The 14,901-nt window shown below is 39.8% G+C and overlaps 1 protein-coding gene across 1 annotated transcript in view; it reads right to left on the reverse strand.

The window, feature by feature from the left end:
• The window catches only part of LOC114461731 (neurocan core protein-like), a 140,298-nt gene extending 126,456 nt beyond the window's left edge, over nucleotides 1-13,842 (reverse strand). The window contains 6 exon segments of the mRNA XM_028444029.1: nucleotides 3,487-3,614; nucleotides 6,710-6,884; nucleotides 13,227-13,395; nucleotides 13,499-13,515; nucleotides 13,518-13,726; nucleotides 13,823-13,842. Coding sequence (XP_028299830.1) covers nucleotides 3,487-3,614; nucleotides 6,710-6,884; nucleotides 13,227-13,395; nucleotides 13,499-13,515; nucleotides 13,518-13,726; nucleotides 13,823-13,842 — 718 coding nt within the window.
• Nucleotides 13,843-14,901: the final 1,059 nt, after the last annotated feature.

Raw genomic sequence — 14,901 nt, forward strand, 5'->3', positions numbered from 1 at the left:
CCTCCACCCCCCGTCCCACCCTCCAGCCCCCCAGGGTTGGGTATGGGTGTGTGGTGCATATTGTGAATGGGCCAGACCAGCTGGGAGTGAGGTGAAGTGTACATGTAGGAGGCCTGTTCGGTGTGAGCCGGGCCCGTCCGCATGGCGGGCCACGCGAGATGGTAGATGGTGCAGACGGGCAAGCGGCACTGTGGGCCCCGGAGCAGCAAAGCCGGAGACCCCCCCACGGCACCCCCCAGACCGCGACGGCCCCGCGGAGCACGGCGGCACCCCCGGGCGCAGCCAGGCACCAACCCCATCCCCCGGTGCCCCAGGGGGCGACCCCCGCCGCACGCCGGCCCAGAGCGACGCCCCCCCCGCCGCCAAGGAGAGCGGCCGAGCAGGGGGGAGGCCCGTGCCCGCACCAGGGCCAGCACAGGCCCACCCGGCGCCACGACACAACACCCACAACTATTCTCACACTTGATAAGTCAAAAGTTTCTTTGTAAAATGTCTCTTTGAACAGCTGATTTGCAAGGTAGTATGGGCCAGAGTGTGGAACTATTATAAAACCATCATGAGTAGAAGCAGTTTGTAGGTATTATTTGTCAAACAAGTGGACAACAAAACCACACAAAACAATAATAAATATACATGTACTGTAAATAAGAGAAAATAACACAAAATGACATTAAAAAAACCCCACAAAACAACAACAAAAACACATAAAACAGTGAAAACATAAAATAATACACAAAATGACAACAAATAGTTCTACGTTTCTAGAATGGTCCCACCATTATGTTGAGTTTTATTACAGTAAGACAAATATTAGACTTGTCTTGGGTTCACCCTGCCTTCCACCATTATTTATTAGTGAGGATGCATAGCATCCAAAATATTGTTTTTATGTGTACTTTATAATTACTATTAAATGATAATTTTTAGTCTGATAACTCGTCTCTCAGATTTTCTCAACGTACAAAATACTAAGGACACTAGCACTTTCTTCTAGTGTTTTCAAAAGTTTAATGGCTATTCATTAATTGGCAAAACTGAATCAAAACGTTCTTATTAAACGTTCACACCAAAACGTTTCAGGCATCTAAATCGTGCCTCACACCCTTAGTTGGATGCTTGTGCTCATTGAATCAGACGCTTGTCACCAGCGTCGAAGATGGTGCGTCCAAACAAGCTGAGAAGGGCGCGTCGAGGGGAGGGGCTTCTCTGTTGCCGGTGGTGTTCATATAATTGATGATATTGTGGTGATCGGTTCCGTTCATAATTCACCCAGTGACTGAAGTGGTGGGGAACAATGTGTTGAGAAGGCTGTGTTTCCAGTGGGATGTATTTTGGTGTGACTCAGTGTGTGCACTGTGATGTTAGAGAGCTATAGAGAAGTGTGGTGAATGGAGAATAAAGGTTGGAGTTCTTTGCTGAAAACGCCGCCTCCACCTCATCGGCTGTACAATATCAACAGAGTGGCTTGTCTTTATTTGTGCCCTGGCGCCGCTTCTGGATTCACCAGAGCTGCGCTTGGACGAGTGTCGCTTTCAGCGCTACTTCCGTCTCTCCCGTGCCCAGTTTGATGACCAGCTGACCCGCATTGGCACTCGCATCTCCCACCAGAACACCAACAACAGGCACTCTATGCCAGCATTGGTCGACGCACCGCGATATGCCCCAAAAGTTCAACAATCCCAACTCCAGCGTTGTCCCCACATCAAAAGCTTGAAATCTCAAAACGCACAGCGTCTGCTGTGCTAAAAAGCTTCAAAACGCGCCGCAGAGGAAGCGCGGGATACGCAGCGGGACCTCTGACGCTCCTAGAAGCGCGTCCACCATGTATTGTCAATGTAAACCTGATGCTGGCTTCAATCCCGCATTGTGCACGGCCATGTCCATATTACGTGCATTGTCAGCAACAATAGCGATGCCGTGGTTGGGTTTTTTAAGCTCCCAGTCAGTAACAGTCGTCTGTAAAACCTCAGCTATGTTTGTCCATGTGGGACTCAAAAAGTGGGCTAGTCTGTAGTACAGCACTTTCCATTTTCCAGTCATTGTTGATTGTGTGGGCTGTAATTGTGATGTCCAACCATCTATTGTTTTGGCGATTATTTCTGCAGGATCTGTACAACCTTGCTCTTGGACTCTCCATAGAGGTTCGGGATCACTGTGTGGGTAAAATGCGTGCGTGAGTCGCCAAAATCCTTGATTTTCTACCACAGAAAATGGTCTCATATCTGCTGCGATGAAAACACCTATGTCTCTGTTATTGTTGTGGCTCTAGCGCTCGACTGTGGAAGTTGATGTCCGAATGCGTTTTTCAGCGTTGTCTGGTTTGTTAGTGTTTTCTTCACAGGTACTTTGATTTGAGTACCAAGCTGTGGTGGTGCTGTATATAGTCTCTGCATCGTGCTTGTATTATCCGCCATGTACGGCATTATTTTTGTACAATTCTTGCATATTGTTTGTGTCGTATCGGTCACTCTATTGCCATTTATGATTTCTGCCAGGTACCCAAAGTGCTGCCAAACAAACGATTTGAAAGTGGCGGTGGCATCTTCAATGGGAATACTGGTATTTTCTGATGTCATTGTGACTGCTTGCTGCTTCCCCTCCTCCTCCTCCTTTAGGTTCTGGCAGGCTAGACTTGCAAAGGCGTTTTACTGCCCCCACAGGTCACAAATAGAAGTTTGAATTGCTCATATCTTGTGAGAAAGATTTTTAACGCGACAAGAAAATTGTCGAGTTTAATCTCACAAGATTTTGTGGCACGAGATCTCGTCACACCCCTAATAGTTTAATGTATTATCAATACTGACTGAGGGATTATATTGACTCCAAGTGGTTATACTGACTCTGAGGGGTAATTCTAACTTTTCTTGAAGAAATGCGGTTTGTCGAGTTTTAGTTGGATAACGGTGACTCTGATCTGGATAAACTGAGTGCACAAGATAAATAGAGGAGTGATGAAACAATGGAGGTAGATTTGTGTCTTTATTCAATAAAAAAACCTTTTCAATCAAAACAAAAATCACTTCAATAAAAAAAAATGTTTCAATCAAAAAAAGTTTATGTACGGTACTACCCAAAACATGGCCCAAATACAAAAAAGGTGATTTCAATAAAAAAAACCTTTCACTCGAAAACAACTTTTTCAATCACAAAAAGTGTACTTTTATCAAAAACACATTTTCAATCAAAAAGTGTTCAAATGAATTTTTTTGGGTCTCAAATTTTTTATTTTTGATTTAAGTAAATCGTTTTTTGATTGAAATGTTTTTTTTTAATATTTTGAATGAAGTGATTTTTGTTTTGATTGAAACATTTTTGTTTATTTTTATTGAATAATAAAAATCTACCTGGAACAAGAGACTAAACTAGATGTCTGTGGCACCACAAATCGAACAGTACAGTTTTGAGATCAATTCGCTGAAACACTCAGACCGTGCTTTTCCTGCTCAGAATAACTTTAGATCTATGATTGATGCTCCTTGCTCCTACCTTGAAGCTGCTTTGCAAAGCAATAGACATCAAACAGTTCATCGGGAGACCTATTGCCGTAGTTACGGACTCCAGGTGAGTCCTCACGGTCGCCATAGCAACCAGGCCGAGGCGACTGGATGGGATAACTGCGGAGAAAAAAAGAGACGACAGAGACAAAGAAGAAGCGACGTTAATAAAGAAAAAAAAATCACTATAACTGATGAGACTTTCATGTAAAGTACATCAAAAGCAATAATAAAAATTAACACCATCCGCTTCAGATACACTAAGCATCCTTTCACGGATAGTCAGCATACATTTTTAGCGCATAAAAAAAAAAAAAAAACTCATTAGTATTCCCTGAAAGCTGCTCGAACACACCAAGAGGAACAACATTCACTAAGTGGCACGACAACCCCTGCAAACAGTGGAAAACACTTCAACAGATAAACAAGCTCCTCTCTTTTAATTACTTCCCTCTCAGTGTGATGCACAGCATAATTACCCAAATGTTTCACTTTGAATTGCTCTGAAATTTGTTTAATGTTCTGGCAGTAGAAAGGACACCAGAACTGTTTGCGGTATGTGAAGACAGAAAGGGGAGAACGAGAAGGAGGAGGAGGAAGAGGCAGGAAGTCAAAGAGATGTTAAAAGAAGCAGGGATGTGTTCCTGTGGGGGTCAGAAAACAGCAATCTATTTAGGATTCAACCGCGCAATTATTTTTACAAGACGATTGATTCCAACAGGACCAGGTCGCAAGCAAAACGGCTGATTTAAAGATTAGAATGGACATACATGGGCTATTAAATGTAGATACACACCTACACAATGATGTCCGAAAGAGGTGTGTTTGAAAATAAACATAAACCTGCAGGGACGTTGTAAAACATTGTTTCTATTAGAATATATAACAAGAATTATTATCTACTGTTGTCAGTCCCTGGCCCCAGTCATTCTCCTGTGGCTCCATGGTTGATGCAAAAAATGGCTGATGTCTATATTTTTTTCCCCCTCTAGAATAATTGGACGCTTTGGTCCCAGCCGATGTGCAGTGTGAGCCTCCTGGATCTGTACCAATTAAACTGCTCCCGCATGAAAACAATGGCCACGTAGGATGAAGGAAGAGGAGAACAGCAGGAAAGGAAGGAAGCTACGCAGGGAAACTACGTACAATCTATAGTATGAACCAATATTCCACCCAGTGACCATTCTGGAGCAACAGCAGTTTGACATGAGGTGATGTTTCACTCTGTCTGCTTGAAGACTAATCATCCATTACTCCATTACCAAGAGAATAAATACCCACTTGCAACCCTAACCATCGCCAAAAAAACTATACTCATAAACTGGAAATCCAGAGCTAATATTACTATCCCACAATGGAAAAACGTACTATCAGACCACATCTCCAACACAATTGTTACAATAGACACTCCTCAATTCAAAATCACACTCATACACTTCCTAGAAGACTAGTTGGTCAGTTCCTCTGGTGTTCCATGACACACGCACGCACGCACGCACACACACACAGTACATTTGTAGATATCCACTCCTCACCTAGTGTCTCATTGTACTGTGTATGTACTGCATTATCTCTAAATATACTATATATACTGTTTTCGTCATGTCTTGTATGTTGCAATATAAAAAAATAAAAAAAAGAATAAAAAAGAGCGGCAGAAATGCTTTAAACAATTACTTGGGTGATGCAGGACTTAATCTTAATAAAATAAACTGCAAGAAGATTTAATAAACATTAATTTATAGCCTCACACTTAAACATTTTTCATTAACATCTCATCTCTGTGTGGTCCAAGAACATGACAAATGTTCAGTAAAGTTAATAAAAACCTGCACAAGGTTAAACTTTTAATGTGATTGAAAGAAGTCTTTCATTACTCTTTTTCAATAACCAAATTAAAGGTTTCAACTCAGTAAAATAGTACAGGTTAGATTCTAGGGAAGTGTGATGAGCAGTTTTATCCATTTCCCTTGTTTATTCATTTCTGGCAAACAGTGAAAAAAAAGAGATGTAGAATAATCAATGTCTCATCTTGTGATTGTCTTTCTGTGTCTTACCAGTGACCTGTTCAACCATCACACTGCCCTTATTGGCAGAGATGGCAAATGCAGCACAACAGTCAACACTCCTCAGCAACGTAAGATAATAATGTATACAAATCTCAAAAGGATATTATTCCATTTATATCTGTTGCTCTTTTTACAATTTAAGAGTTGTAATTTCTGCTTATCAAGTCAATGATTATATTTGATTTGTAAGCTATAACAGTGGACTAATAGGTCAAAGAGGGGTTAAAAGGTGCAGCAATCCTTTATGTGTTAAATCCTTATCGAAATTCGTTGATTTACATTGTTTATATGATGTAAATAATTGTATATACAGTACTAGTGCAGTGCCCGTAGGAAGTATGTTTTGTTATAGAACATTGGAACATTGGTCCTACTCCAGAGTGATGATGTCATCCCTATGTTCTAATGTTCTAATATTCTAACTGATGACATCATCACTGAGCTAGGACTGATGTCACTGTAGAACTAGGACGGATGGCATCATCAAGCAAGGACTGATGACATCATCACTGAGTCCGTTGACTCAAGAGGTGGGGCGTGCGGTTGGGGGTGGGCGTCCAAATAAATCTGACGTTGCACACCCACCCAAGCAGCAGCCATGTTGAAACTCTAAGGTCAGTTTGATCCTGATCCGCAGAGATATTTGAGGAACACACACACACACATGCACGCATGCACGCACACACACACACAGACAGAGATTCTTTGCTTTTATAGAGATATTGTATATTTACTTGTTTAAGGGCAAGTAGTTGTATATCCATTTTAAATCCAAATATCTAACAATAGAGTGAAGGTTTAACCACATTTCTCAGTATACCTTGTAGATCTGTAGAATGTAGAAAGTCTTTTCAAGACCATCATACCCATGCATATGATGGCTTGTATGTGATGGTTTGCTGGGTTTTATGTGTTGCTATGGTGACATGGCAAAGGATATATCTTGTTCTTGATACAGCCAATTTTATCACACAAAGACCCTTTTTATTGCGGACATGACATTGCATCACATTGATAACCATGGCAACAGTAAATCAGTTCTTTCGAGAAAATGTCCAACAGCAACAAAGCAAAAAAAACAAACAAAAAAGGATACAATTGTGAGTCTTTTATACAGAAAGCAAAGAAAAGTGTTAAAAGCCTCACCGAACGGTCTGGTCAGACAGCCAGCCTGCGTCACAGTTCTCGTAGCCGTCAGAGAAGGTTGCCTGCAGCTGTCCTGGCGTTGCGATAGCAGCTGAATTCTCCTGGCACACTCGCTTGGCATCAGCAAAGGACAGGGCATAGCGGTCGTGAGGGGCCCGGTAGTGAAACACCACGCCTTCAGTAGAGGGACAGAAAATGACACTTAGTAGAACTTTCCTGAAAGTGACCACATGGATTTGTGACCTACAACCTTGAAAACTGTGTGAATTGAAACTATTGAAAACACAAGAGCATAAACACAGGCACCAAAAGACAAAACCTCAACATGTATTAGTGTTGGCATCCATCTGTGCCTGAGGAAACGGCAGCAGACGGGTTCAGCAACCTTTGCTAGTTGGCCATGTTTGCAGAGGTGAATGTAACAAATTACACGTTTCTGTAATTGAGTTATTGTTTCTCTCTTTTTCTCTTTCTGCTGTTTGCACTGTTTCTTTTTAGGAGAGCGGCTATTTTTTTTTTATTTCGTTGTGCTTCTGAAAGAGGAACAATGACATACTTTTTTAGTATATTTCTAAATGACTAATTTTACCTGTACTAAGTAATGTGTTACATTTCTACACCCAATCCTTACTGAGTAAAGTATCATTTTTATTTTATTCTATTTGTTTTAAAATGATCAACTACAAAAAAATGAAATGACCAGACAACAATCAAATGTATTAAATAATAGTCGACCAACCAGATTAAATGTAACGCACGGCACCAAAACAGCATTGAATACTGTTTATTTCCTCAGTTTTAGAGTTCATACATGTAGCTATACTTAGAGCCTGATAATTTTTTTATTTATTTATTTTGAATTTAATTCATTTGTATCATTTTATTAAAAAAAGAAAAATATTTTATTAAAAAATAATTTCTACATGAGACATTTACTGTATGCAAGGGAACCGTGGCAACCCTTATTACCTAAATCAAACATGGCGGGGGAGAAGTAAATTGTAACTTTTACATTGAGTACGTTTTAATTGAGCTACTTTTTACTTGTACTCGAGTATTTTATGTATGACTTACTTGTACTTGAGTACAATTTCAATCAAGTAACAGTACTTCTACTTGAGGAGAATATATCAATACTCTTTACACATGTTTTCTTACTGACGTCGAAAAGAGAGAGTGTGTCCTTGGATGCAACGTGTGACAAAATGCAAGGTTTTCTCTGCATTTGCACTACTAAGTATACTGTGCTGTGACCTAAGCACTCACCATGGAATAAAAAGGAAGCCTTTCAAATAATGAGACACTACTTTGAAGTAGAAATATTGGCAGCCACAGTGAGAGCTGAAGAAAAGTGGACAGGAATACAGAAAAAATGAGGTTAAAAATGGGAGGTGAAAAGTGGTACCGGATGAGACACAAACCCCTGAGCTTTGAGATGAGCGTATATCCTACTTTAAAAGGAATGGTGCTGTTTCAGAGGTGTCTGTGTTCTGCTCCCTCACCTCCTACCTCTGTCTGTCGCTCACACAGACCAATGACCCATAGGGAATATAGATACTCTACTGATCCCCTGGAGGAAATTCAGGTAAAACTATCCAGCAACACTAAAACCAGTATGTGTCTGGCCACTAATACGGATTCTTTGTCTCCACCACCTTTGTTCAATGGTGTGATAGATATTCCTCTGAGACCCAGAGGCAATTTAGGTGAAAGTGCTCCAGGGTTTGGGGGTGGGAAGCAAGTGAGACAGTGATTGTAGCTCCATGACACATTTGTACACAGTTTCCACAATCCAAGCAGTCAATGTGGAAAATTCTATCAGATTTTTTACTAAATTATTGAAATTTTTTTTTAAATGAAACAGAATTTTGCTTTGTTTTCTGTTATTTCTAATCACCTAATTTTTCCTCCCCATTACTTTGAGAGGTAGGATTTTAGATGGAAAGACATGCAAGACAAAATGCACACCAGAGAAAAATCTAGTGTGCTAAATGGCTAATATTTCATCTCTATTTTAACTACATCTCTGCATCTTCCTGACTAGATCTCAGGGGGAGAAAAGGCTGGAAGACAATGTGACTATATATAATGTAGCACTGCTACAATGAGGACATGTACACACCAGTGATTCCTTTGAACGATAATGATTGTGCCTAGCACTCAGCACATTACTTTAATATGTCCTTTGAAGGAAACAGAAAAAACCTTTGCTGTAAAAGCAATGTTACAAACATTTATAAAATGCTATTGGATTAATATGATTCTTTTGAGGCAGTTCTGAAAGGCAAAATTTCCCAAAAGGTGCAAAAAAAAAAAAAAACCCTCTAAATGTGCAAAAGGGTATAAAGCTCTGAGCAAAACCATTAGACTACTAATCTTTAAAACCATGTTAGGTATAGTGCTGTCACCATTTTCAAAACTATATATCAATACATCGCACAACCCAAGTTACGCCTTTTGTTTAAACATGATAAAAATGTATATCTCATTCATGTTTCCAATAATAATCCAGATTCTGGAGGGTCATTGTCCTTTTACACTTCTCTGCCACCATTTTACTTGAATCTAATGAATGTGTAATCATTTAACTGCCAAAGGGCTAATAGAAAACAATTCCTACATTCATTTTTTTTTATAAAAGCAGGGACACATCTAAAGCATACAGTACAGTCGCTCTTCAGAACCAGAATTCAGGAACTTTTAGGTGAAAGGCAGTAGCCTACACGAGAATTTTTTTTATATATCCAACATTATTATGTACTACACCTACATATCATACAGGTATATCATAATGTTTACATTCAATATTCAGTCAAAGAAGCAAAATTATTATTTTGGCTGAATGCCAGAATGGCAGCAAATATTAAAGATTAAACCAGGGCTTTCGCCTTTATTGGTCATATACTGTATGTTATTACAGACATGAAATTTGTCCTCTGCATTTAACCAATCCCTGAGGAGCAGTTTATCTGTGGGATAAATGAGGAAATGACAATGTTTTGAACCTTGTAGTGAAAAAACAGAACAGTAGTTTGAATTCGTATCAAAATAAGAATGAATTGGCTTCACATATACAGTATATCAATAAAGGTTCTTGATAATCTAGGTGTAAAGCTGTCGATCGAGTGATGCTGAAGCTTTGCTGCTTCTCAGAGGTGTTTCATCCTCGATGCTGAGATTCTTACTTCTTCTTCACATTTAATATTAAAGGCCCATGTTACGCTTAATCAACACCTCGCTCCAATTTGATGACGTGTTGCGTTCCCACTTTGATGACGAATTTGCACTGAGCTGGAGAAGCCACGCCTCCAGGAAGCTCTCTGCCGTTATTGACATGTAAACAGACACGCCCACAAAGGTGAGCATGTCAGCGTCCTTCGCGCAGTGCTATGTATGTATTTTCTACAGTCTATGTATGTACCAGCGAACGCCCCGCCCCCACACTCTGTCTCATGTTTATAAAACAGAATGAGCTCGGCTACGGAGCGGGTGGGAGGAGGGCGGGCCGTCCTCTGGCCCTACGTCACCGTGTGGGGAGGAGGAAGTCAGTGTCCCATCTATAGACACGCCCACTCATGAATATGCATAAGTAGGCCGCAAATCAGCCTGTTTGTGTAGAGTTGCTCAGAAAGTGACTTTTCAGAGGTTAAAACTCTGAAAAACAGGCGAGTTTGGGAAAATAAACCACAAATACTATGTTTTTGGGGTTCTTAGAACAAATGGAGATGGGTGAAAAATAGCATTACATGGGACCTTTAAACTCACAGACAATGGCCGCAAATGCAATCAATATTATTGCGTTTTACCAGTTGATTCATTGCCAACTGACATGTGAATACAATGAAAACGAACCAGGAATTTAAGAAGAAAGACGAAGTAAGAGTCAATTTTAAGTGATTGCAGGAAAGGAGGAGCATCCCATCAAAGATTAGCATCTCACAAATGAGCAGTGTGGATTAATATGATATGGATATGGCTGAGCGGGATTAATATGTGCTAATTAACATGGTGAGGACACAGTGGAATTATTGCAGAGACGGCTGTGGTTCACCATCTAGCGTGACTGTCAATTAAGCCTAACCCCAGGAGATGGTTAGTGCTCGCCGGTGGGGTAAATGGTTTCTCTTTGACGAAGATGTGTACATGGCATATATTAAATAACTGGCCAAAAGCAACCAAAAAAAAAGGACTTAGGAAATGTAAAGTGCTCTTGAGAAGAAAGATGAGGTGCTCCACTCACTTGTGAAAGCTTGACAGCTTTTTTTTTTTAACTGAAATTAGCTAAATTAGAAGTAGGACAAAGCAACGGTACAAAAACACACATGCCTAATGTCCTTGAATCTTTTCAGGTGTTCAAAAGTGTGTCGAGTGCAGGCACTGAGTGGAGGATATCAGTGATGTATTGTAGCAGGTGGTGGCACCGTACAAAAATACTAACTTGAGTGCTGTCAGTTTTATTAGCTTTAGCTTAAATAGGAGCTAAATTGTGCCACAGTGCAGTGACTCTGCATTCCCTGTGGTCATGATGATAATGGCTTCTTAATAAAGATAGTGAGGGAATTGGGATGAATTGATGATAGCTTTTGGCTAAAGTCCTCGGCCATGTTAATTGCATTTTCCTCCAGCTAGCTAGCTCCAGGTGCTTTGCAAATTTCACAAATCTTGGTCTCTTGGATAAACATAAAGCCACAAACGGTTTGTCCACACAATTCAATTCAATACTGGCTGACAACTCTGTGCTGGACTCCCACCTTATTGGTTTCATTAAGTTGATGAAGTTTATTGTGTACAGGTTTCCTCACCTTTACCCCCACTGTTATGCATTACACAGGCAACACAGGTTGTGATTGATTATTCTAATATGGTAAACAAGGTTATTAATATTCACTGTGGCAGACCTTAACAATGATGTGGAAGGTTACAAAGAAACAGAAGTGCAGCAGCTAGTTTAGTTTAAGCTCAATGATGCCAAATGCAGAAAACCACAAGACAATGAACCAGTAAAGACACAATGGCCACAAGTGCCACAATGATCAGAATAATCTGTGAGGAAAGGAGAGGATTTACTTAGTCTCTCACTCAACATATTGCCACGTCTACATGGGAGCTTTAATTTCTCTTTAAAGCGGAATAAAAGTTCATTCATCTTTAATCTGACCTTGCAAACAATTCCTAATTCTTATTTAATTCTGAATTAAACTTAATTCCAAATTAGGAGGCTGGTTTATTTCGTCTTTAATTCTGAATTAAATAATTCCACTTTCTTGTAAACACTTAACAACACTTAAATCCGCTTAAAGTTAATTCCGGTCGTTCTGCCAATGTGCGACCTGCGGCAATGACGCGCTGGGTGACGACGACATAATCCAACATGGCCACCCGGAATGAAGCCGACACTATTTAATAAGAGCCTTAAAAGACACGGATACAATGAATAAGGGGATGGATGGATGCATAAACGTGGACTTTCACACATGGAGATCAGAAAACAGGTTTAAAGGAAGTAAAATAATTTGTTACATTTCAACACCCAACCGTTACTGAGTAGATTATATTTTTTAGTTTTAAGATGATCAACGGACATTATTAAACTACAAAAAATGAAATGACCAGAGAACAGTCTAATGCATCACATCATAGCCGACAAATTAGATTAAACGTAATGCACTGCACCAAAAGTAGCATTGAATGGAGGTTATTTTTCTCAGTTTTAGAGTTCATAAATGTAGAGCCTGATAATTTTTTTTAATTTGAATTCAATTCATTGGTGTTATTCTTATTATTTTTGTAATGCACATTTTAGCAAACCTTTTATTTTATACTGATGCCTTTGTGGAAAAAAATGAAGTTCCAATTGGCAATATTTATTACCAAAAATAAACGAGGGGGGTGAAAGTAACTAGTAACATTTACTTTGAATACTATTTGAGTTACTTTTTACATGTAGTTGAGTATTTTACATATAACTTACTTGTACTTGAGTACAATTTCAATTAAGTAACGGTATATCAGTACTCTTTACACCTCTGCATATAAATATAAGTGGATGGATTGTGTTGTGGTTTTTAAATTAACTTACCAACTGCTCTTATATACAGTACTTGCATAGCTGTGCACACGAAAAAGACAGGGATGAAAGCAAATGTGATCAAGTGTGTTTATGATAGATGTAATGTGGGAAAGAATATAAACGTAGAGAGGGGAATATGAGAAAAAATCAGAAGAAAACTGCAGCAGAGACTTTTCAATCAAAATCAAGCATTTAGAATCTTTCTTTCATAGTGTGAAAATGAATCCATCACGGTTGTTAAATTTTAACAAAAAGGGAACAAAGGACAAACAAACTACACATTAAACTGTTGCGTTGATATGAAATGTTCCACGTTTACTTCATTGAGCATTGATGAGCTGTGTTTCTTTGGGAGTTTGTCCCTTTCTTTCAGTTGAATGACTAATTGAATTCAACATTTCAGTCATCTTTGTGCTTTTGTCTGTACAAAATGATGTTTGAAAATACCTGTGACTTCCAGTGGAACTGTGTCCTGCTCATCATTGATGCCGACCACCACCTCACAGCGGTACAGGCCGGAGTCGCTGGAGCGTAGCCCAATCAAAGCCAAGCTGGCATTGTAGCGATTCTTATTGTATCCAGGCAGCGACACCCGACCCTGAAAAGCCTTTTTTACCTGAGAGAGGGAACGGAGCAGCAGAGGCAGAAAAACCCAATTAAAACCTTACAGGGCGAACCATATTCCTCAAAATCACAGAGTGAAAGGATTCATTCTCTACCTTCACCACATTATCTTCGCCACCAGGACCGACTGTTCCTTCTGCAGACCGTCAGAGCCCCTCTGGCCCCAGACCTTGGTCCACTTGATCCTGGGGGGCTCGTGAGATGAGCCATTGGTGTGGCGTAGGGTGAAGATGCACGGGAGCAGAACGGTATTAGAAAGCTCCTCAGTAATGGTTTGATGGGTCACCTTCCGCATATTCACCACTGTGTCTGCGTAGGTACGCCTGAAAGGAGAGACGGGAAGAGGAGCATCAATCAAAGCTGTCTTTGTAAATGAAGCCACAGACCTTTGTTCTTCATCAAATCCTCATCACTTCTACTGGAGGACGACATGTGTCATCTCCAGCCGTCTTTGTTCAATGACATTCACCTTCTTGTGAAGCAAGAGGGCAAAAAATAGGAGCCATTGTGGCTCTTATTATTGGTTATTGGTCATTGATTCTGTTGTCATTTTTGTGCAGCCTGAACAGTGGGAGGCGGGGTGAGACCATGGATGGAAAACATCAAAAGGCCTTTCATAAGCCATACGTCAACATGGATGTGCTTTTTAGGATCAATATCAGAACATCTTCTGCTGTCTACCGCCACAGTGGCAGATACACATATTACCTTTGTCAAAACTACACATGAGAAAGTAGCTGTAGACAAAAAGGCCTAATTATAATAAATGGGTACCAAGGAAATCCACCTTTTCCGTCAACGAAATACTGCAATTTTCTCAATTTCTCACTGCTGTGTTGTCTACCAAGCATATGCTGAGTTGGCAGGGGCAGGCAGAGCGTTGTCATCCTAGTGGTGAAAACTTTTCATGACAGTTTTCCTTTGAAATTGAAAAAATACAATTCTTAATGTAATGTACATAATATACAGACATTTTAAGTGCTATAAAACAGTGACTGTACAAAATATATATGAATGCTTTTTTTGTTCTTTTAAAACATATATTAATAAAGTAATTTTTTGGCCCTCGAGTCATGTGACTTGGTTCTTCTTTTGTTGCGCAATTCTTCTTCACAATGTAAATGGTAAATCATTCATGTATGGTACTGCAGCAAAAATGAAGCAGAAAGCGGCCGCCGGCCTGATTTTATTATGAATTTGCAACATTAATCTAAAAATGACACGGTTAGCCTCACAGAACAAAAAAAGTAAGAAGAAATCAGGGCGGAGCTGCTGTTTTCATGTAAATATGTTACATTTTATTTTTTACTGTTTAGTTTTACTGTTTTGGACTAAATGCTGAGATTCATTGGATTTCTCAATGTCTTAGGAATATTTTGAGGCCACTTCTGATGGAATATATGGATTCAGTAAGACATCGCATTGCGTTAAAGGTGAAGAGCGCTGGCTTGTTTATGTCAAGTTTGACAAAAATTTGACTGTGTTGGCTGTGTGGTTT

The sequence above is a fragment of the Gouania willdenowi genome, chromosome 4, assembly GCF_900634775.1.
Source record: "Gouania willdenowi chromosome 4, fGouWil2.1, whole genome shotgun sequence".
Taxonomy (NCBI): domain Eukaryota; kingdom Metazoa; phylum Chordata; class Actinopteri; order Blenniiformes; family Gobiesocidae; genus Gouania; species Gouania willdenowi.